Below are 25361 nucleotides of genomic sequence, written 5' to 3'. Positions count from 1 at the left end.
ATCAGTAAATCAATCTGTTGTCATCTGTTATAAAAGACAGTTATTGTAGTTCATTCTGCAAAAGTATAAGGTGGGCTAAACTCCATAAATAAACCTCATTGATTACTTTAAAAACTTTGTGATTGGTTCATTGTTTTATTTTAAAGCAGAAACATGTTGGCAACACCCCTCTAACAGAGAGTTTTATGTGCGCCTTCTGAAAGAGTAATATTTTCATAAATTTCCTGGAGTCTCAAAGGTCATGAGTTGGCTTCACCTGCACCACCTTTATGCCCTCACAGGTCGCAGAGTGTTGTCCGGATATATACCACCATCAGGTTTGAGCCCAGTAAGATCAACATCTTTGTGAAGGATTGTCAGCGAGGTGGCAAAGACGTGACCTGTATGTCAGCCATTGTATGTTTCAACATCACTGCCAGGACGGCCATTCCACCCACACAGGAAATTGGTAAGCCAGCAAAAATAATCCTGTGCTGAGGAAGCATCTCAGTAAATCTCCCAAGTTCCTCCACTTGTGTTTGTCTGGTGTTCAGCATCTTTCAGAGGTTAACACTTTGAGACCCACCATAGACCCATTTTTGTCTTTTCTTGGGGGACCTTTAGGGGTAGATAGCAGGCCGACAGTATATGCCACACAGGAGTGGTATACATCACCTGAAAGCTGGGAATCTGGAGATTCATTTTAGATATAGCTCAGTACTTTGTGTCAAGTTTTTCTAGTCAAAAATCTGTAATAAACGCATTTTGGTTCAGCACCGATTCAAACTTTTATGTTATGAGTGTATAAGGGCTTTGAACATTATAATGGAATATATATGATGGCTATTCCCACACTCAATTATGTCTCATACATATTTGCAGCAATTTTTAGGCTGATTCCATTTGTTACACATTTTCGGTGCTAAATTTCGGCATTCGGAAATTGATAAAAATGGTCAAACCACAACCCCAAACTCCCACAGAAGCCCCCCACCCCCGCCCTGGGTTCAAACCAGGAACCCTCTTGCTGTGAGGTGACAATGCTAACCACTGCACCACCGTGCTGCCCTAAATAAATACACTAAATTAAATTTATATTGCATGTGAAAAAATGCATGGACTAGCATAAAGTGGGGATGTCTGGTAAGCGAAATCTCATGGCTTAGGTCTAGTTTCATATGATACCAGCATCATCACTCTAGCTTTAAGACTCAACCTGCTGCAGCCTCTTAAAGATAGGAATGTTGGGATCACTGGCAGACCCACAGGTCTCAATTCATAAAGCCATACTTCTTCTATTAGTAATGCAGATCTTTGTATGTATTGCACAACTGATAAATCAAAAGATAAAATAACAAGTCTTAAGAAAAGAAAATATTTTTTGAGAGAAAAAGATGCTCTCTCTGCCAGCTGAATTGTCAAACCTCTGGATTATGTCAAGCTTTAACAGATCATTTTTACAGATACGCTTGAGTAGAGCAATTTCTACTTTGGATCTGTAGTTGCAAAATACTTCAGCTGTTGTTTGGACTGTGGTTCATGACAGGATGAAAGACGACTGGTTTTTAAGTGAGAAAAGGCATCCAGCCTTCTGAATGTATATCCTTCATGTCCCAGCTCCAAGAGACTCTTCAGCATGTGGCTTTCTGTCAAATGTGTGACGGCTCCTTCTGTTCAGAGTGGCGCCAAAACAAAATGTTTCTTTACTAGCAGTAAGAGATTCTGGTCTCATTGCTGTGCTCTGCCAAAACTACTGCTACTGCCTCTAAAACGGGTATATCTGAACCACACTGGTGCTGTCAGATGTTCCTGTTATTGTGTGAACATTGCATCGAGTTTATCTCCGTTTAAATCAGCTTAAAAAAGAGAGTTGTTTCTAATTGTTTGGTGGCGACAACTCCGAAAGTAATCGGTCCTGCAGATGGGTGATAGCACCACAACTTCATGTGTTTCTCTGCTCACAATTTGTTTTAAGAGACGGCGGGGTCCAGTTTCACTGTGTATCAGGGGGGAGGAAGCAGAGGTGTGCGGGAGCGTGTTCCCAGTTAACCCCTTGACCTTTTGACATCTTTATCAAGTCTATCAGACGTTCCAAAAACAGAGCAGAGGAGGAGCAGGGGGACTTATCTTGTCTCTGCTGGTTACACACAGTGGAGCACATTTATTTAATTTTCCTCTCATTGTCGTGTCTGGCTAGTAATGCGTGGCAGATGTGGTGGTGTTTATGAGTTCGCTGTGGTCTATTGCAAAAATGGATCTTTTTTTTTTACTTTCCTGGTCAAGTTAGTGTTATTTATGCAAAAATCTATTTACAATATTCAAGAGAAAAGACTCAGCCAGCTACTTTTTAGATAGCCTTTGTTAAAATTTCATGTAATATACTGATGACGCATAACTCTTAAAACTGGAAAGGTCCAAGATAGAACTTTATTTATTTGTAAATTAGAGTTTCTTTTTAAAGAAACATCCACAATAGTGGATGCTGATCGTTGTAATGTTGTGAAAAGCAGAGAAAAACCTCCATTATAGTGTCCATTATGTGCCCAGATCTTTTTGCGTAAGGCATAAAGCTTTCTCCTTCTCTCTAATTCTCCAGTTGACCCCAAACACAACTCAAGCACCAGTTCACCCTCAGTAGATTTTTCCTCCTGCCATGAAAACACGAGGCAATAAATGGAAAGCCTTTTAAACAATGTGGCTTGGAAATGACTCAGTACAGCAGCCAGAGGGGTTTGGATTCTTGTATATGTTGGTCACACATTCATCATATGTTCAGAGTCAGGCTAATGTTGCATTGCACTGCTATAGTGATGTCATTCACCAGAGCCTCATGCAGCCATTTGTCAATTAGTCTGCACTAACCAAAGTAAGAACAGAAGCTCATCAATCTTATTCTAACACAAATAGAACTGGATCTTTCACAAAGAATTGTAATTTCCCAACTCTTTCTCTGACCCACCAGGAATCAAATATAATGTGTCCATCGCGGAGAGACGTTTTAATCCTCGGGCCATACTGGACAACCCAAACAAGCTGCAGCCTCAAAACCTGACTCTCTTTCCTGGAGAAGAGACCTGCGAACACATCTACTTCCACGTCATGGTGAGGCCACGATCACTGGTAACATGCAACTGTATTTTTTCATTTAATTTTGTAAGTATGTATAATAAAGGGATAGTATACAGGATTTTCCCTATAAAGCAATGTGTAGACAAAATCCAGTGCTTGGTCAGTGACTTCCAGCATCACACACTGACAACAAAAGCCATCCTTTCACATCAGCATGATATGCGGCCAGTCGGCATTATTGTTTAAAGGGGGGAAAACATGATGGGACAACAGTGGAAGTAAAGGGGGCAAAAGTCCAAATAGGGCAGGCAGGAGGTGTGGTGGATGGGTCTGATCACCGCCAAGTTTCACCCAGGAGGCCAGTGTTCGCTTCCCATAGGAAAAAGCATCAATTTGCAGTGTTATACTGACGTAGTGCATTTATTTTGAAAGAGACTGTATGTAAACTGTACTTTTCTTGGGAAAACAGAAGTGTATTATGAAAACAGACAATGCATGTAACAGGCTGAAGTTGACAAGGCATCCCAGGGTACCTTGCACGTCATATCTTGATGTGGAAAGTCCATGACCAAATGTCGATATGTGACGAGTTTGGAGTGAGAATGTGTTGCTTTTGTATTCACTTACACTGGCACTGCTGTTTACAAACAGTAAACTAGTTTACCTTTAATGTTGTTTTTTTTTTGTAAATTAATAATACATCCCAAAACTACTACTGTATCCCACTGTACATTGTATTTTACCCTATCATTGAATAGGCGAGATGGCTGAAAGATATATATTCCAAGTGGGACTCTGTGGAAAGGTTTAGGCCCTGTCTTAACGTATAGATATTTTTGAAATTTTTTTCTCCTTCGGTTTTGAAAACTAAATTCTGTGTCACACTTTACAACAAGGTACACAAAAAATAAGTAGTTACCAAGGTACTAATGAGGAGCAAATGAGGAACTAACAGTCAGTTAATGGTCAGTTCTTGAGTAACGCCCAATCAGATGTCATACAGTAGCTAATCATTAGTTGATAGTCAGTTAATTGATAATGACTGAGGAAACTACTTGTTTTTGTGTACCTTATTGTAAAGTGTGACCAAATTCTGTCCACAAGACCTTCATTTTTCCAAAATATCTGCGTCCACACTAGAACACAAACGGACCATTTTATATGTCCACACAGATACATAGTGATCGGAGATTTGAAAAGTTTGCACCTTGGAAGGCGTTTAAAAACATCTGTGTCTTAGTGACCTAAAACACTGTTTGCATGTGAATGAGAGGCTGAAACGTAGAGGAAAATATCTATTTTCAAAAATATCTGTCTGCGTGTAGACAGGACCTCAGTATCATGTGAAGGTTAAAATGCAGGGGTTTGTTTTGTTTTGTTTTTTCGACAAGAATCCAGTTGTGGCAGAATCACTGGATGTTTGTAGTTCTTTGTTAAATAAAGAGTCCAATTTTAACATATTGCATTTTGTCAGAAAATACTGCACTTCACTCAGCTCCCTCAGTCTTAAAACTTCATTATTGATATTGGTCTCCCACAGTGGTCAAAACCAGCACACACTGCACATTAAAAGGAGATTATTATCAAATCTTTTGAGTATCTTTGCGCATTTGTGTAAACTTTTTGAAAGCAAAACAAAATTTGAGTGCCATAGATAAAGTGCAGTGATAAATGAGTCAATCCACAGGCTAATCTTTGAACTTAATGTTTTATATTAGGAGACCACAGACTATGCACGGCCCATCGTGTTTTCTGTACAAGCGGGGCTACAGGATCCTGCCAACGGACCAGTTCTGGATGAAAGCTGGCCTACTGTTGTAAGGACTGAGGTGAGAGGCCATCTGACAGCGGCACCTGTTATTTAAGTCAATTCATTAGAATGCACTTAATGAATTATCATCTGTTTCTATCAAAGAACATATAGAAAGGAAAGTATTAGTAGTTTCTTTAACTTGACCAAAGCCTGTCTGTTTGGTCAGCTGCCTTTCTGGAACGGCTGTGACGAGGATGATCGCTGCATGCCTGACCTGGCGCTGCAGAGTATGACCGACCTGATGACTCGAAAGTAGGTACACACACAAGAATACGCAGACATACTGTATTTACACATTAAAGTAAAATAAAACTGATGCTTGGCTGCGCTATAACTTGGAATTTCACTCTCTCTTCCTGCCTCTCAGTCACTTCTGTGCGCAGCCTGTACAGTCTCGTGGTGCTTTCTGCCGCCATCTAAGTGAAGGAGGTGCCGAGGGATCTCTGCGGGTCATAGAAGGAAACAGAAGGAGGATGGTGGTGGATGTCCGATTGGAAAACAAAGGGGAGAACGCCTACAATGCTCGCCTAAATATTACCTACACACCCAACCTACTCTTCTCTAGTCTCATAGTCAAGGTACAGTATCATCAGCCAAACTCACAGTGAGAATATGTTTTCATGATGCTGCATTTAAGGAGCTTTAGATGAAATTCAGAGTATTAATATAGCAGCAAAACAGTTTGCTATGTAAAGATGTAGTGGAGTAATGTCTCTGTCTACTTGGGAACATAAATGTTGGTGATTGCTATCAAAGGAAACTCTGTCATCTTCATTTATTGCTGCAAAAAAAATGTATTGCTGTCAGCTGGAGGGCCTCTTACGCCCCTTTCTCAGTGGAAGTCAGAGATGTCAAGTCATGTCCCCCTTGATTATTTATTTTATAAAATCAAAGGGAGGCCAGACATATATGATAAAATGTGGACGCCATATGTGAACTTCATTGATAACCTGTAAAAATGTTGATTCCTTATTTTTAGTTATTTTGTTTGTTTGTTTTGTGAAAATGCAGCAACGGTATGTGGACTTTTGTTGTATATTATATGAGTGTAAAATGTTGTAGGTTTAAAAATCTAAACTCATTTTTTTTTCATCCAGGACAACTCTGACATCAAAATAGAGTGTTTCGTTGAGGACAAACTGAGGCATGAGAAGATCTGCAATGTCAGTGCTCCGTTCATGAGGGCCAAATCTCAGGTGAGATATCACACTCTGAATCAATGAAATTATTGACAACTTTAAAAGGCCAAAAATTGGACTTTTAGTGTGGAGTTGTGACCTTTTTCATTAGTTTATCGTCTAACAAAAAACTGGGTCAAGTTTTGCTGTCTTGCTGATTGTTGAAAACAGTCAAATCAAAATGATAGATTTTGCAGATTTGCACTGATTCTGGAGCATTTTCATTAAGCTGACATTTCGTTCCCGGGTGTTCGGGTTTTTTAAGTCCAAATCGGCCATATGTTTTAGGTGAGAATGCTCATTTCAATATTTATCCAACTGAACAGAAAGCAGATGTAGAAGTTGATCTTTCCAACCGTAAAATATTCATCCATATTTGACTTCTCAGACTGATCCCTAAATATGATAGAAATCAGTTTTGATGCCGGCACTTCTGACTTAAATAAAAATCTGGGTCTATGTCCACAGCCTGCATTGTGCTGCTACTCCAGCACTGAGAAAACATTGACGTGGTCCATATTAGATCACAGGGGCTCAGACCACATGCTGCAGGCTTTAGATGACCATGACAGACCACACTGGTTAATGTGGAAGCCACAAGCCAACCAGAAGAGCCCAGTTTAGTTCTGGTTTGTGAGATCCCTTCTTTCTATAGTCTGACATGAAAGTGTATAGTGTCGACACTAAAACATGTCTGACTCTATTTAACTTTAGAACAAATGTGAGTAGGAAGCAACCTCAATATAGAGATGACTTAATCTAACATGTCCTTGTTATTACATCAGTTTAAAAAGCTGTCGGTAGTTTATCAAGACATAGCACAACACACTGGAGATTAAGATCAAGATCCATATCTTTGTTTATATCCTGTGGCTAAACATTATTTACAGTTCTATGCATAAAGGATGGGCTCACAAAGCACTTTATTACTTGGTGTAGTTTCCCCGACTGGTCACATGCTTTTAAACTTGAAGACCTTCAAGTTGAAGTCCGTATTAAGCAGGAAAAACAGAAAAGTGGACTGTGTTAATAACATAAGGGAAAAATGCTTTCATTAGCCACAGAAATCAAGATGGCTACATATTTATATTTTGCTATTTACCACATACACCCACTGAACGCTTTTTTTTTTTTTTTTTTCATTTTCAACTTTATTTATACACTTTAACATTTAAAATGCATAGAAACACATTAGTCCGACCCATTGGTAGAAGACCTTATCGAGAAACTTAAAAATTAAAGCATAGAAAGAAAGAGAGAGAGACAATAATAATAATAATAACAAATAACTAAATACATAGATAAATGTATGTCATTAATTAAAGCACAACCCAATGGCCAGAATAAATGTCGGAAAGTGTGTTGGTATGTAGCATTAGTACGTTATTATGTCCCGGACATGTTGAACTTTGTTTCTTTACATTTCAACAGCACTTCAGTTAACGTTTGGTTATATTTAGGCACCAAAACCACTCAGTTATTGTTCAGAAAAGATCGTGTTTTGGCTTAAAATACCTCCTATTGGTGGCACAGTGGCTCGCTAAAAACAACTGCTGTTGGTCTCAAATAGTGGTCTGCAGCTTGGCAGCCATCTCACCTAGATGTCACTCCATCCACCATCCCCATTTAAAGTCAACACATGAATTCATTCATTTTCTATAACCGCTTATCCTGTTAGGGGTCACAGGGGTGCTGGAGCCTATCCCGGCTGACATTGGGTGAGAGGCAAGGTTCACCCTGGACAGGTCACCAGACTATCACAGGGCTGACACATAGAGACAGACAGCCATTCACACTCACATTCACACCTACAGCAAATTTAGAGTCACCTGCATGCCTTTGGATTGTGGAAGGAAGCTGGAGTACTGGAGAAAAAAACGTACTAACACGGGGAGAAGATGCAAACTCTGCACAGAAGGTCGGAAAGCCTGCCCTTCCATGCGCCTACATGGAAAGCCTTAGGCGGAGAAAGCAGCAGCAAAGACACCCTGGGTACAGAACAGAGCAGCATCAACTGACAAACAGAATTGACATTAATAAGTCAGACACAGCATGAAAAGGAGGAGCTGGGCTGGAGCCGGGTTGTAAAGCAGCTTGTAGAGGTAGAGGCAACAGTAGGCAGGCCAGAGCAGTTTAAATAGGGTGCCCTGAATGAGATTTGCCAATTGGTTGCATAGAAAGGAATCATGTGACCTATCAGCTGACTCCCTTCCATCAATCAGCTGCTCCATCAGTTTGAGATCAGCTGATGTAGCTGGGATCTGAGCTGAGCTTGACATTGTGTCCTGCCTGAACTAACGCTATGCTCAATTGGTATTAAGAAATGTACAATGCCAACATTTCACCAGGGAGGGGGGAGGGCATGCGGGGCAATCAGCCATCCTCATCATCAGGCATCAGTGTCAAGGATTTAGAGTAAATTAGAAAGGCCTCCAGAGTGTGTAAATAGTTTCAGAGAGCCCTCGCTTTTCTCCAGCTTGATACAGGAGTGGTAGTGGAAGTCAAGACCTTTTGCAGTGTGCCAGAGAGAGTATTGGTATTTAAGTCTGTCAAGCTGTTTGAGTGCGAGTGACATTCTTCCAAACTGGGAATGTTTTTACAGTTCTTTAATTATGTTTTTTATGTGATAAAACCAGTCACGCTTATTCCAGAGCTTTTGGCTATACCCCACGACCTTCATCGGTGAATGAAACTTGCTCAGCTGCTGTCCCATGACCCAACTTTGGTCATGCGATATATGACCATAAACTCTGTATGATCACTTGTTATAATGTGACCAAAGTTACTTGGGTCCCATCATGGCACCTTTAAGTTTATGTTTTATGTGTTCCCAAGGTCATTTTTTATCTTTAATTCTTACATTCCTGTAAGACAGAGGACACAGTGTCACTGGCACAAAAACATAGTAATGAAACTGAAAACCTACAGTGTGAAGAATTTCTGGGACACAAGCCATAACATATGTGAGTCCTGTGGCTCCCACAGTCGTCTGAAAGTGACTTTGCGTGTTCTGAAATAATTTTCTGAAAGGTTAAAGTAAATGTCCCTCATTCAGACATAAAAATCAGTCAAGCAATACCTTCTTCCTCTATAGACTGTAACAATTTAAATCAGCATCCCATTTGGTTGTTATGAAGTTATTATCAGGATGCATCTTAGCAACAGAGTAAACAGGAGTGAAGAACGTTCTTCCTTTGCCATTAAGAACATTTTCTCTCCACTTTAGCCCAGGGCACCAGGTGAGACTGAGAGGAAGATACTGAGCATTTTCTTTCTCTCATCTGTTCCTGATTCTCACGTTCAGTTCTGCTGTAGCCAAGCCTTTCCACAGGCTTGTAATGTCAGCGATATTTATGAGACTCCAGTGAATTTTACAGCAAGGCATCAAGTTTTATATTTAAGAGGGTGATGTTTGAATTAACTTCGATAGGGATGACACTGATGGCACATCGCGCAGTGCAATTAAAAGCTATTAAACAGTGAGCAGATTATACGTAAGCCGTTTTTCGCGTTGATGTCTGAACAATAGTCGCTCTCACTGACACAAAATCTGCTGACAAATACTGTAGGAATGAAGTAATGAAGGTGATTGAGAGAGTTCATGAGATGTCCTAACCACGTCATTATCACAAACAATAGTCCATCTCCGGGGCAACGAAAATATCACCGCATTTCTCTGTAACGCTCCCCAACAACTGAACCAAGAGGTCACCCTTTAAAATCTCACCGAGTGATTCATACCCACTCATTCGGCCTGAAAAGCATCCAGAGCCACAAGGCTGATCTGCTCTGGTCGGGAGCCTTTAAAAATGTGGCACACAGTTAAACAAGACTGATTGTACACCAGCGCTGCTGCCAAGCCTGCCCGAAACCGCTGTTTAGCCAAAGAAAAGTAGGAACCTCAGGGCAAGGTTTTTAAAAACAGCAAGTTATCACTCTTGTTTTGAGTTTTCCGGTTGCTTCTGACCTGTGTAAAACTAGCATGTAAACTCAACTACTGCTGCAGCACAGGGAGGTCTCAAGATCATACCTTGGTGGTGACGAATGTGCTTTTGTTTCTCGTGGGTGTACTTAGAGACAAGGAACACTAGTTATTGCAAATTAATTGTTTGATGATTGACAGTGGATGTGGCTCAGGGATGTGGGTGGACTACAGCAACCCCAGAGGAGGAAGGAGAGCTTCATGCTCCGTCTGAATTTCCATGTTCAACTATGCTGGCGCACGAACGTCCTCTAGCCACGGGACAATGATGTCTTCCAAACCCATACTGCTTGCATGCATGTGTGTGTCTGTGCATTCTTATGTGTGTGTTTTGTGTTTTTATCTGACTTTTCCTCTAAATTACCATCAACATGGATTCATCCAATTACTTTGAAAATGGATAAAGAAATGGATTTTTCTAGGACGTTCACAACAAAAACAAAACAAAAACAAAGGGGCATTTTCCACTAATAGGATGAGATTTTATGGAAAAAGGCAGCAGAGAAAGAAGCACCCAGATACTTTACTGAAGCAAAAGTAACAATACAGCTGTGTAAAAACACTCCATCACAAATTTAAGTATGATAAACAAAATTGATTAAGAAATCAAAAGTAAAAGTACCCATTCTTTTTTACCTCTCTGAAACAATTATTTAAATGAAAATATCTGAAAGCTCTCTGTGACGGATCTGCTTACCACAACGTAAAGGGACAGTTCACCTAAAAATCAAAAATACATATGTGTCCTCTCACCTGTTGTGCGGTTTTATTAGTTAAGATAGTTTTGGTGTAAGTTTCAGAGTGTTGGACATATCGGCCGTAGGGATATCTGCCATTTCTCCAATATAATGGAAGTGGAACCTGGTTTATGGTGCTCAAAGTGCCAAAAAAATACATTTGAAAACCTCAACAACAATGTCTCTTTCCAGAAATCATGACCCAGTTACTCAAGATAATCCACAGACCTTGTTGAGATCACTTTTATGTAGGAACTATTTTCTCTCTACCAAACTACACCCACTATATCAACAACAAGTAAGCGTGCATCTACTCATCGCGAGAGGCTCAATCTTGTGAGGGCACATAAACATTAATGCCGTCCTCCTTACCTGAGCTGTAATGTTAGCTAGCTCAGTGATGCTAGGTGAGCTAGCAGTAGATGCACGCCTCCTTCTGTGTGTGGATACAGTTGGCAGGTGTAGTTTGATAGAAAGAAAATAGTTCCTACATGAAACTGCTCACGACAAGGTCTGTAGGTTATCTTGAGTTACTGGGAAGAAAGAGACATTGCTGGCAAGTTTTTTTTAAATGGATTTTTTTGGCACTTGGAACACCACAAGCTGAGTGTCATCTAGTTTCATTATACTGGAGGTAAGGCAGACATCTCTACAGCCGATATCTCCAACAATCAGCAACTCTCACCAAAACAGTCTAGACTGATTGTGTATTTTTGGTTTGGGGGTATCTGTCCCTATCACAATATGTTGATTTTTATAATCTTATCAAATCTTTTTAATGTAAAATCTTCAACTGAAAAATAACCTGTAACTCCAGCTGTAAAATAAACGTAGTCGAGTGAAAAGTACAGTATTTCCCTCTCAAGATGTAGAGGAGTACATGTATGGAGTGGCAGAAAATACCTTAAAAAGTACCTTTAAATTAAACTTTAAGGTCCAGTGTGTAGGATTTAGGTTGAAATATTGGCAGAAATTGAATAAAACACAATAAGAATGTTTTGTTTAGTATATAATCATCTGAAAATGAGAATCGTGTTTTCATTAGAATGAGATCACATAATGAATTAAACTGTAGTTTATATTTACATAGGGAGCAGGTTTTTCATCCAAGCAGATTAGCATGTTGCACTGCCATGTTTCTATAGTAGCCCATAATGGACAAACCAAACATTTGTTCCACATAGGGCCATTCCAACACATTCTCATCCCAAGTTGTCACATTTTGCTGCCTTGTCAGGGGCCTTTCACATCTACATATTACTGCTAGGTGTGAAAAAACATCAGGATTTGGCTCTACATTCGGGAAGAACACTGGACTCCCGGTTTAAAGTCCAAGGTTTGTTGGACCCATCCACCTCTGGCCGACCAGTGGCGTATCATAACACTGTGGAAGGTTACATCTAGCTGCATTACAAACAGACATTGATTTTTTACCATGAAACTGTTTTATTCAATCTAATGTGCTATATCGTAGGCAACTGGACTTGAGGATGTTTCACCTCTCGTCCAAGAGGCTTCTTCAGTTTTTCAGAACTGAGTCTTAAGTGCTATATTAAGATGTAGCGCTTAACATTACCATGATCTAGATCACCGAAAATCTTCACCAACATGATTTATTCAATGTTTTTATGGTTTAAAGCACCTGGTCCATTTGTTTTGGAGAGGAAGAGACCTCTGTGGATAATTCAGCTCTCAATAAAAACTGCTCCTTAAAGTACAGCACTCATCCAAACGTACTTACTCACTTTCCACCACTGAAAATAGGTCATTATGTTCGTATGTATGTTCTGTATCTGTGGTCTGTCAACAATGAGTCACTCTATAGGGAGGAGGGAAGCTTCAGTAAACCTTGTTAGGCATTCTTCTTTGGTCAGACGGAGTCCGTCAGGATTTCATTACGGCATGAAGGACTGTAAACAATGGTCAGCTCCGTCTGCTCTCTACTGCCAATCAATGCTCCTCTCCTCTCCAGATTTGGGTTCTCCCTCAGTGTAATGTTTAGATTTCCTCTAATGATTTCCATCTTCTTACATCCTCACATCTATTTTCTATTTTGTCTCTCTCTGTCTTTTCTCTTCTCTTTTCTGCTTCTGGTTTTATATTTTGCCCTGATTCTGACTCTAAGTGGTGGTCGCACAGTATGTTTGCGTGCGTGTGTGTGTGTGTGAAGTCATGATGATCTGTATTTACTGCATTGTCCTCAGCTAAGGGGAAATTCCCTGGCTCTCTTTAAGCAGCACCAACTGAGCAGCCTCTCTGCCTGAGGTCAAAGCGCGGGACTTACAGCAGGTTATTGCAGGCTTTACTCCTTAATCCATAATAGAGGGCCTTTACTGTTGGAGAGAGTATATACAGTAGCTTATAAAGTAAAAAAAAAAAGCTTCTAACCCGTGTATTTAGTGTTTGTAATTATAAAAATGTAATGATGATAAACTGCTAAAACTGGTTTAATCCTTTAAACTCTTTTCTCCTCTGTGCAGGTGTCGTTTCGCCTGGAGTTTGAGTTCAGTCGCACTGTCTTCTTCGAACATGTCAGAGTCATCCTGGAGGCCAGAAGGTGCAAACACCAATTTAAACCCTCATCTGTATTTTATAATGATTGACAACTGTGTAATTTCCTATTTGCATGGAGAGAAGTCTGTCCTGAACTGTCCTCTGTGTCCTCACTGATGCTCACAGTCAACTAAGACATCCATAAAAATAACAACCAGGCATCACTCCCACAGCACAGACCATGTGGCGAGCTCAAGATAAGATAAAAAGCTGCAACCACAGCTGAGCTACAAGGATAAATATTTCAACTGGTGTGTCCTGCTGTAACATCATCACTTACGTTCTTTGAATATTTTTGTCTCGTTCTCTCCACAGCGATGGCGAGGAAATGAGCACGGCTGACAATTTCAATGATATCTATTACTCATTGAAGTACGAGGCAGACCTTCTCTTCACTAGGTTTGTCAATCTCTGAACGTCTTACCAAACAACACATGTTGCTGAGGCTCTTGAAGTAATTAGTTGAAGTGAGTGATTCAATGGCATCTGGAAAATGCAGATTAATATCAGTGTGGGAAAATAGCTGAAAGCTGGAATTGGGTCTTTATTATCATGTATTCAGCTACGCAACATACAAAATATGCTTTAAAGCCCACATAAAAGGAAAATAATGCTTTTTCACATGTTTCTTGTTTGTGTTTATTGTATTTTAATTCAAAAGGGATTCAAATCCAACGCGGTATGACATCAAATCAGAGCTGTCGCTGGAGGAGCCCGGAGTCATAGGCCCTCCTTTCAACTTCACTTTCCAGGTGAGAGACGAGCATCATCATCATCACTGTTACTTTAGTTCACTGTACAGGAAAGCTTGGAAATCTATCCATCCATTAGCTATATCTGCTTGTACTTTCGAGGGTCACAGGGGACTTGGAAATAATTGACACAGTTTACTCCTTGTTGTCTCCCAGATCCAGAACCTTGGCTACTTTCCAGTAAAGAATCTGCAGCTGAACATTGAAATCCCAGAAATGACGAAAAATGGGAACCAACTCCTGCAGATATCTGACTTCTATATCGACCAGGTGAGTGTGGAACCTCAAAGTTAGGCTGCTTGATTTAAAGGAACACTTCACCTACAAAGTTATTACTTGTATGTCAGTTATTCACTGCATGTTTCCTTAAATTCTTTATTAAGAACTTTTGTTTGTCTCATATGCCTCTATTGTGATCAGAGAATCCAGAAAACAATCTTCATGAATTCAAGCAACCAGTATCCACATTTAATCACAGCAAAACTATATCAAAACACTCGTTTACAAACTCTCACACAACTCGTGCAGTATAATCCAAGTCTCATTTATCCAGTCGTATGCTCAGAACTAAAACCTTGTAATTTAAAACACATCAGTACAAACAGCCTCATGCACGGAGGAGTAGTGTGCCTGAATGCATTTTGAACACACATTTGAACTCTGCTTAACCAGAGCAGTGCGCTTATTCATAGGCGGAATTGTTTTATATTGTAACGTTGAAGTGGAAATGCACGTGTTTTGGAAGTACTGAGCATGTGGCTGGATAAATGAGACTTGGATTATGGTGCAAGAGTTGTTTGAGAGTTGTAAACGGATGTTTTGATGTAGTTTTGCTGTTGTTAAATGTGCACCCTGTTTACTTAGATTCGTGAGGAGTGTTGTTGTTGTTGTTGTTGTTGTGCGTGACTAGACGGACGGGAGTCAATTGAATAGGCAATGTTAAAGAGATGAGTTTTAAGACAGGATTTGAAAGTGGAGAGAGAGTTGATGCTACAAATGTCAGATGAAAGGGAGGTCCACAGGCAGGGGGTGGAGTGGCTGGAAGGCCTCATGGTGGTCAGGCGGAGGGGCAGGACAGTGAGGTGGATGGAAGAGGAAGACCTGAGAGTGCAGGTGGGGGTGTGGATGTGCAAGAGCTGGGACAGGTACAGAGGAACGAGGTTGTGGGTGAGGAGTAAGATCTTAAAGTCAATGGGGTGTTTACTGGGAGCCAGTGAAGCTGAAGAACAGGAGTGAACTTTTGAAAGAATATTGGCACTTCATGATTTAGTACCCTCCTAAATAAATATTTTAACAGTTTTGGAAACAGGCTTATTTATAAGTAAGACAGCTTTACAAGTGCTTGTAAGCAGTGTTGGCCTGTGGCATAGGCCTGGTGGAGATGGGACAGTTATCCGACATCACGCGAGCCCCAAAACACGCTGTATCATTGTCATGTCAAAACAACAAAAGCTCTCTGGTGCCCACTGAACCACCACTACACTACTGCAAGGAGTTTATATGGAGAGAATTAAAATGAAATTTAAAAAAAAAAAAAAAGAAACTTAATAAATCCGTGTTGAAATCGGCAGAAGGAGATGTAGCTCCCCTTTACATTCAGTCTTTATGCTAAGCTAGGATAACCAGGTCCTGACCTCAGCTCTGTGCTTAACATACAGACATGGAGATCTGTATGGATCTTCTGATATCTTCCACAGTGTTAAACTAGTCCTTCAGTTACAGAGCCATGTTCATTCTTGGTTATTATGTAACACTGTCAACCTATCAGAATATTATTTCAGTCTGTTTCTGCAGACATAAAGCTGTAACATACTAACAGATATTTTAACTCTTATGTCCCACCTCAGAGAGATGGTACGCGCTGTTTACCACCTCAGCACGTGGCGCAGAGCAGGGCGGCACCTGAGGACCTTACACGCTTCTCTCGCTTGGTAAAGTAAAAACCAACCAAATTCAACCCCAAATAATATTTTTATTTCCACCCTCTGTAGCTTTTCATCACTTTGAGGCTCATGTCTGGTTTCTTCTCACAGAACCGATCCAACACGCTCACTCTGCCAATCCAGTGCATCGTCAATGTGGCCTCCTACAGAGAAATCGCAGTCAGAATCACAGGAGCACTAAGAATAGATACCTTACACGCAGTGAGTATAAAACCCTATAACATGCACGCATAAAGCTGGAAATCCCTGGCTTTATAATAACACAAATGCATGCGAGTGCTTTATTCATCTCGCTGTTACTCTGCTCTGCCTCCGCAGTGATGACAGCTTTGTAGTCTTTCAGCTGTGTGATGTGTTTGTGAAAACTGGCAGCATGTTTTGATTTCCTCTCCAGCTGAAGTTTAAAATCCTGGAACTGGGAACCAGTGCATCGGTGGAGCTCCCCTCCTCCAGCCCCATGTTTTTACATGAAGAGAGGCCTGTCAGACATGTGAGTCAACAACACTAATACTGTAAAGTGGCTCTGTCCCGGGTTTGACCTGACTTAAATCTGAGCTCATAATAGCATCATAATTTGATCAGATTTAGACTTTCTCTGATTTTTATCCGCTCCATGTGTGAATACAGTGTTCTGTGCTCAAAGAAATCAGTGTTTTAAAATGTATTTAAATGGACTGGAAGTGTTAAAATAGTATAAAACATGTAACACTGAACAGGAGCATATTCTGCTGCAGTTACACAGATATCAGTGGGCTCTGCTGCAGTTGAGCACAGCTCTGTGAGAGTGAGGCAGTGTAGGATCAGACAGTAAAGGTTGGTATTGGAGCACACGTGCTGTGTGGTGCTTAGGGACCGAAAGGACCAGCGGCACAACATGTTAAAGTCTGGACTCATACACTAATCTTTGCTGCCATCTATTGGCCAGTACAACCAGTCATACAGTTTCTCTTCATATTGCTTTTATGGGCCAGTGCATACTGATTTCTTTCAGCTGACGTAAATGTATTATTAGTGTAACAAGAGGAACGGATTTTGTGGTAAATCTGGTTCTGATCTGTGCGGCAAGTCTTCCTTTAAATATACATGTAAGGAAAGAACATTTATAGTCCTGTTTCAGACCTATTTCTGTAAAATAGTTATGTTTGATTCAACATATGTCTCTTAGAGTCACAGAAGGAGTCTAAAATATTGTGTCCATGTGCTGAATATAGCTACAGCAATTATTTATAATCCAGTATCATCATCATCATCATCATCATCATCATGTGTGGGTAGAGTGCATTATTACTGCCTGTGCCTTGGGTACTCAATTTATGATTATATATATAACTGTATGTGTATTATATGTATATTTTGTACATTAGGAGTTCAGTGTGTATTTAAAAAAATACATTTTCCAATCGAATGATTCAAACATGGTCTGGTCCACAGATAATATTGGAGATCAGGAAGGAGGGAGATTACAGAATCCCTAACTGGATTATCATCGGCAGCACGCTGGGAGGACTCTTATTGTTAGCCCTGCTCAGTCTCGCTTTATGGAAGGTAAGTCATCATATATTGCACATGTATTTAAAAATTAAATGTATTTAAAAGAATTATGAGAGGTAACTACTTCAGACTGCCAAAGATCAGGTGTGTCTCAGTGCTGCTGCTGTTTTTATCTAAAGTAGGTCATAGCGTATTATTCTATGGCCAAGTTGATTTTGTTCTCCTGAAGTCATCTGGGCGGCACGGTGGTGTGGTGGTTAGCACTGTCCCCTCACAGCAAGAGGGTCCCCGGTTGGATCCCGGGTGTGGGAGCCCTTCTGTGCGGAGTTTGCATGTTCTACCCGTGTCAGCGTGGGTTTTCTCAGGGTACTCCAGCTTCCTCCCACAGTCCAAAGACATGCAGGTTAATTGATAACTCTAAATTGTCCGTAGGTGTGAATGTGAGCATAAATGGTTGTCGGTCTCTATGTGTCAGCCCTGTGATAGTCTGGCGACCTGTCCAGGGTGTACCCTGCCTCTCACCCAATGTCAGCTGGGATAGGCTCCAGCCGCCCCGCGACCCTCAAGGGGATGAAGCGGTTAGAAGATGAATGGATGAAGTTATCTGAATTCTTCAGAGGCTCTTTTAAACCTTAACTATAGTCACAGCAGTTCTTCAGAGTGGGGATATGCTGCCACCCTCTGGTAGACAACAAAATAATGTCTGTAGACAGAGAGAGGCCCAATTCCAATCCGGCCCCTAAAGACTCAAGCCCTGAACCCTCACTGACTTAACTGACGTCAGCTGTAAGTGATTGAGTGTGAGAGTCTGAAAGGGCTCCGGATGCTACAAATAGGAATGGGACAGCACTTATCCCCCTGTCTACAAAATGTTGTTGACACTGGCGGCTTTGGGCGTGATCATTTATCGGTTATTGTCAGCATATATTCCACACACAAAGAAGTCCGCATCGATGCTGTCCTACGGTAAGGGGGCATAAAGGGCTCACTCACTGACTCACTGACTTGACGATTTGACAATGGGACAGCCCTCACACACTCACGCACTTCACGTGAACGCGCCTCTAAGTCAGTGAGTCTGTAAGGGATCGGATTGGAATTGGGCCAGACAGGTCAAATCTGACAGTTATATTACAGCATTTTCTGAATGCGACACACTAACAGCGATTCTTGAAGCACCATCTCTGAACCCATTAACACTTGTAGCTGATACATTTACCAAGTGGATGAAAGTTCTCTGCTTTACACTCAGTTTGTAATCTTACAACACACTTCTAGCAAAAACCATGAACATTAGTCTCTGTATTGCTACACTATGTTACAAATCAGAGCTTGAGCACTACAAATAGACCACAGATGAAAATGTGGACAACAATGGAGGCCAATATTGGACAGAAGAGAAATGTAGATAGATATGTAAGATAATAAAGTATTACACATGTATTAAACAATCAGGACATGATAAAAACAAACAAAATAAGAGGGTACTGTTGATATCATTTTTCTTAAAATGGGAGATAATGACAATGATGATATTAATTCCTAAAACAAATAAAAATACACTTAAAAACCAAACTAAAAACTTGTGAAAAGAGAACACTGTTGTAGCAGACCGTAGGTCATGTGGAAGATAATTCCAGAGAGTAGGACCATAATGACTGAAAGCACCATGAGCTGACTGAGAGTTGTACAAAAACCAAGTCCTAGGACTTCAACATTACTAGTAAAATAAAATACATATACACAGCGATACAGGGTATATGGCTACTCAGTTAGAACATTACAATTCACTATCTTTACTCCAAATTCTGACAGATATTTAAATCTTATTCTGATTAGAAAACTGTAACCTTTCTGAGTACAGTACATTCATCAGCTCTCTTTTCCACATATCTTATGTTGGTGCACCGTCTGTCTTCCACATAAGTAGAATAAGTTTCCTTGCCACAGCCACACCAAATGAAACGGCCTGAGTTTCATACTTGTTTACCAAAGGCAACACTCGTGGCACAGATGACAGCAACTAGTGGGTGAAGTTCCCATTTCTTCTCAAAGGCATCAGAGAAACATTCAAATACACTCTTCCAATAAGTAAACAATTTCTAACATGCCCAAAGAGAATGTGTTGATGTCCCGTCTGCCTCTTAACACCTGCTACAGAGGGAGGAAACATCAGGGAAAATATTATGCAATCTGTCTTTGAAATAGTAGAGCAAATGCACTGTTTTAAATTGCTTCAGATTGTGTCTGGAGTTAATTGAACATTTATGCACACTTTCAAGACTCAGGAAAAAAAATTTGACCTCACTGGTAGTGATAGTGAGTTGTATTCAGAATACACATCTATACTTTGTACATGTGTGATGAATCTGTCTTGCAAACTGTTCTGCCCTGCACACACAAAAAGCAAAAGCTTTTGAGGTAAGTGTGTAGAGTAGATACTGTCAAACATAGTGCCCAGGCAATCAGAAGACACTGTATTAATTGACAGACGATCCCATCATTTCGGTAAAAAAACATGTTTATATAACCGAGGACAATTATAATTTCATATTTTGCCATTTATCTTGGAAAGAAAAATGTGTTGTCCACTTTATAACTCTCTCGAGAGAATAAAACAAGAACAGCTGAACCACGTGAGTTCCGGACATGTGCAAGTTTTCTAGTTGGAGAAATAATGGCACCACTAAACTGAATGTAGAACCTTATTTTGAAGTAAAAGGGCAAAGAGTCAATAACATTCATGGTCAACACAGAAGCCATTGACTGAAACACTTACTGTAACTCCAGGGGACAAAGATCATAAACAGCGTCACGCTTTTCTCTGGGGCAAAGCTCTGGGATAGATTTGTTCATGTTCACATGACATCATTGGCCTCCTCTGATGTTTGTCCTTTGATTTAAAAAAAAAAAAATCTTTTTTTTATAAGGCAAATGCATTAGAACAACATTAAGCATAGTCTGGCCTTTTAAACAGCTGCAAATACTCATGGTAAACATCTCGCGTGTGTGGGCAGTGTGTGGGTTTTTCATTATGCTAACATACGCTTCCTCACATCCTCTCTCTTCCTGTGACCCTGAAATCATTCCCCCTCCGCCATTACGAAGGATCTTCCAATTTCTTAAATGCATCTTGAGGAGGCGAGGAGAGAGGAGGCCTCTGGAGGAGCCTAGAGCGAGGGAACATGTGTGTCCTACGTATCTCTTCCTCGCATTTCTCTCTCACATCCCTGCTGGGAGGAGCAAAGACGTGAGGGAAGGAAGCAGTAGAGCTTTTGGTCGTGCCCGACCATGCATGAACTTACTTAGTTTCTGTCCAAGCCCGACTGAGACCAAACCATGGCAGCAGTTTTGGGCCCGAGCCAGATTAAAAACACGAATTTCCACTGTAAGAAAAAAGCATTCATCACAAACTAAAAGAAACTAAAGTCAATCCCAGGGACATTTTCAAAAAATTATAGTCCAGACCCAGTGGGTTGGGTCAGGCCTGATCAGGTTCGTGCAGAGAATGAAAGCTCTAGCAAGGAGACACGTTGGCATGATGAAAAGCACCCACACAGTTTGACTGACATCTCCCTCACTCTCCTGGTAGCTTGTTGCACCTGTGTGGGTTTTACAAATGACACTTTTATCTTCACACCACTTGAGCAGGAGCCTAATCAGTGAGAGTAACTGGAAACACCTGTGTGGCTCTGCAGGCTCTGAGCAGGCAACAAAATTAATCAATCAAATGTACCAGAAGATTTGGATTTTATAGTTGACATATCAGCTGAATGCATCTTCACTGTGTTCGGCTCTGAAGCTGTAAATGCAACTTTATGTTTGTAGAAAAAAATTACAACTCAAGGTCAACTTACTGACATTTTTAGAGCTGTCAACCTTGTCTTAGGTGTCATCGCATGAATTAAGTGCGACACATTAACACAGGTCAGATGATAATTAAGTGGTTGTGTGTTCTTATCACTTGACCCATACTCCCCTCTCAGGTGGCCTGATTACAGCTGAGCCAGCTCCATTCATTAATTCAAGAGGCTGTCCACACCAGCGCGGGTATTTATAAAACCGTGACTCTTTGCTCACAGTTTGGCCTTTCATCCACACGTAACTGCAGTTTTGGGCCCCTGTAACCGGAGTTATTTGTAACCAGGGTCCAGGGTGAACTTTTTGGAAAAGTCCGGTGTCAGCAGTCATGTGTGGACAGGATAACCGCAGTTATTTTGTTTCGTCTCCATTGTATGACATCACAGTGTGCAACGTAAACAGAAAACAGCTGTGTTATTACCCGATCCAGTGTGTGCGAGAGACGATTTGAGGATGGACCTATACAAAATACTGCTGCTATTTAGCAGCCCATCAGCACTTTGTGGCTGTATCATACAACTAACGTTGTTGTTTTTTCCATAATGACGTTTTACTGCCTTCTGATTGGCTACAATGGCCTTACAGTTAGGAGTTATATCGCCACCTACTGCTTTGGCATGTGTATTACATTGCTTGATAGTGGAATTTGCGGTGTCATGTGGACGGAGGTATTTTTGTTACACCACTTGTATGGACGCAGATTTTTTAAAAACTGGAGTCCAAAAAAGTTCGGTTTTAAAAATACCCGTGCTCATGTGGACTAGGCTTAAAACTGTCAGGCTACAGTCACAGTACAAGCAGGTGTTGCCCACATTGGACTTTTTTTTGCTCTCATGTGAAAACAGATCCGACTTTTAGTAGAGTAGTGTGGACACATTCACATCCCGTTTTTTCAAATCAGATCTGGGCTACTTCCATATGTGGTCCTAAATCAGCTGTGAGAACAGTGACATCAGAATTCAGGTTTATTTTCCCGATACATCCAGGGTGGGGGAGCCCTTCTGTGTGGAGTTTGCATGTTCTCCCTGTGTCAGTGTGGGTTTCCTCCAGGTACTCCAGCTTCCTCCCACAGTCCAAAGACATGCAGGTTAACTGGTGACTCTAAATTGTCCGTAGGTGTGAATGTGAGTGTGAATGGTTGTCTGTCTCTATGTGTCAGCCCTGTGATAGTCTGGTGACCTGTCCAGGGTGAACCCCACCTCTCACCCAATGTCAGCTGGGATAGGCTCCAGCCCCCCTGTGATCCCCAACAGGATAAGAGGTTACGAAAAATGAAAGAATGAACTGCAGATTACTCACATACAGTGTCGGAGCAGTTCATTGAAACTACAGAAGACTGCTGCAGCTGTACCGCTGCTGCCAGTCAATAGAGCCCGAATGTCAGACCATTTCTTATGGGAACAGCCCTGATAGCATTGTCATTAGGCGCCAACAGAGATATAAACAGGTTGCCCTGGACATCCTAAGGGTTTGGAAGAACTGTTCCTCCGTGATCCCTCCACATCCCGCCCCACCACTCCTGGCTCCTCTCCTGGCTGCACCCACACCTCTCTCCCCACACAACTACCAGGAATAGCTGCTAATGGACTGAAAGCCCTTTTGTACGTCAGCCCAATATCCTGAAAACAAATGCCCATTGCTCATTGGGTCCAAAAATATGCTACACACTCTCCCAACCAGCAGCACATCGTTACATCTATTTTTCCACAAATGCCAGTTTCACAATTGTGATGTTTTTTGTTGCTCTTCCATGTGTGTGATGTTACTGGATGCATGTGAGGTGTTTCAGGGCAGAGATCAGTTCACACTGATGTCAGATATTGGTTGCTTCAGACATCAGAAAGACTGGATCTTGGGAAATAATCCAAACTGAACATGAAGTCCTGTAATGTGAATGCAGCCTAAGACGTAGTTGAACTCTTTTCTCTGGGAAAAAAAGCAACCAAGTGGACCTTAAATTCAGATTATTTTGAGCTCATGGTGAAGGACAGACAGTCTTCTGTTGTTAGTTTGAGCTTCATGTCTGATGTCTGTATGTGTTTCTCTCCCTCCCAGCTCGGCTTCTTCAGGAGGCAGAAACGGAGAGACGAGGACGAGCAGGGGGCAAACGGGAAAGTGGCCGAAGAGCGGTAACGCAGGCTGAGGGCCCCCAGCAGACGCCTTTTCCACAGGGGACCCGACACTCAGGGACCAACCCACCTCCCCCCTGCTCCCCAACACCACAGTGGCACCGCATCGACAGCTCCGCATGACCGCTGAAGCAAGGCTTGTTCAGTGCACTGGATTTGTCCCACGCCACGACCCCTGACCCCCAAGAGTCAGCACTGTCACACTCACTTAGCATTCCTGCACTGTTGCGACATTAGGGCCTTCTTTGTCTATGTATTCACCGCCCTCCAGTGTCGTACCTTCCACAGATCTTTGAGCTGTCGTTTTCTTGGCTTCAGGCTGGTGCTTTTCCCGGCCGTTTGAAAAGAAGAACAGAGCGAGCTTTGATCGATCTGTCCCAAGAATTTCAGGCCACAATTTGCCCTTGAGGCAAGCGTTAGCCAATCATTTTTTTTGTCTCTTCCTGATGTGTATTTATTAACTCTTATGGTAAATTTTGAAATACATGAAGAACCTCAAGGGTGACTTGCCACCCAAAAGCTACCGCAAATGTAAAGTTACTATACTGTATATTGAATTCGATGTTTAAAAGATTTTTATCTGCAACATGTTCAGCTCACTTGCATAATAATTTATGAAGAAACTAAACTGAACTAAAGTCGCCAGAGTACAAAGAAGGTTCATGTTTATCTAAGAACCCTGACACACCAAGCCGACGGTCAACCGCTGGTCACTGTCGGGCCGTTTGTGGGCAACTGCTGTGCTAGTTTCTGCAGTGTGTCCCATGTCGTTGGTGCTAGGGTGTCAGCTTTTCCTCAGCTGATTCAGCATGTTGAATCAGCATCAGAGCATCATAGCTCGACGTTGGGTAAAATCACTCTGATAGGCAGTTCCGCACAGCACACGACAAGAGAAACAGAACTGAAGAAAATAAACAAATGGCAGAAGTCAAAAGGGTGTGAGAAGGAAACCTACTTGTTATATTACGTAAGGTAATATTTTTAGCCATTGAGCTCTTCAGGAGAAACAGTTCCTAACTGTTTGTGTTGTTATTTGCTGGCGCACCGTAAATATCCTTTGTTCCGTCAACATTGGGTTGTGTAGTTAATGTGCTAACTGGCTAACTAGCATCTTGAATCCGTCCTGTCGGCCTTCCAGTTTCCCTTTTTGAATGACAAATGCAGACTACCGCCGCCTGCTGACATGAAGTTATGTCCTCTCATGCACGTGCAGAACTTTCGCGCAAGTTGGCCGTTGTCGTTTTTGCAGTGTGTTCAGAGCAACTTTTTGGCTGAGACACAAGCAACATTGTCTCCACTTGCTCTTTGATGTCAGTTTGGTGTGTCGGGCCTTTACAGCGATGTTTCTTAATTTTTTTTCTACAGAGAAACTTCTAAACCTGCATCCGCTCTTAGGAGTTCACTCCTTTTTCTTTTTAATATGTTCATCCTGGAAAACATTAACCATTTGATGCACTTTTACTTTGTACAAAATTAACTTGAATTTTGTAAATAGTCATGTACCTTTTTATACCCTTTCAAATATTATAATGGTTTTCAGTATTTTTCCACGTGGTTTATGGCATTACTTTGTAACTTAAGCAACAAGGCTTTGTGTTACTGAACCTGTTACGAGACGTTGCATGCCTTTTAACGTGCACTGCATCAGAGCAAAAGGATGTGCATAAAGTATTGCAGGCAACATGGATATCAACAAATTAATTCTGATGAGTAACTGTAACTAAATGACGATCAGATGCCATAAAGATGAGTCCGGTAAATGCACATTGCTTACAGTATGTCAGCACCCTCCTGGTGTTACCAACGAATGTCAGTTTGTCCTGTGTTGATGAGAAGAGCTGTAATATGCCTACAAATAAAACATTGTATATGTC

General features: G+C 41.3%; 1 protein-coding gene across 2 annotated transcripts in view; it reads left to right on the top strand.

Moving 5' to 3' along the window:
• The window catches only part of itga11a (integrin, alpha 11a), a 110831-nt gene extending 85470 nt beyond the window's left edge, over nt 1-25361 (top strand). For both annotated transcript variants that reach the window (XM_033625262.2, XM_033625189.2), the window contains exons 16-30: nt 282-448; nt 2942-3081; nt 4767-4877; nt 5028-5113; nt 5229-5439; nt 5959-6057; nt 13239-13315; nt 13627-13710; nt 13973-14063; nt 14220-14333; nt 15911-15994; nt 16097-16207; nt 16401-16496; nt 17438-17551; nt 23414-25361. In XM_033625262.2, coding sequence (XP_033481153.1) covers nt 282-448; nt 2942-3081; nt 4767-4877; nt 5028-5113; nt 5229-5439; nt 5959-6057; nt 13239-13315; nt 13627-13710; nt 13973-14063; nt 14220-14333; nt 15911-15994; nt 16097-16207; nt 16401-16496; nt 17438-17551; nt 23414-23491 — 1663 coding nt within the window. In that variant the 3' untranslated portion in view covers nt 23492-25361. The remainder of the gene's footprint in view (nt 1-281; nt 449-2941; nt 3082-4766; nt 4878-5027; nt 5114-5228; nt 5440-5958; nt 6058-13238; nt 13316-13626; nt 13711-13972; nt 14064-14219; nt 14334-15910; nt 15995-16096; nt 16208-16400; nt 16497-17437; nt 17552-23413) is intronic.

The sequence above is a fragment of the Epinephelus lanceolatus genome, chromosome 2, assembly GCF_041903045.1.
Source record: "Epinephelus lanceolatus isolate andai-2023 chromosome 2, ASM4190304v1, whole genome shotgun sequence".
In the NCBI taxonomy this organism is placed as follows: Eukaryota; Metazoa; Chordata; class Actinopteri; order Perciformes; family Serranidae; genus Epinephelus; species Epinephelus lanceolatus.
This window is presented reverse-complemented; position numbering and strand designations above follow the sequence as displayed.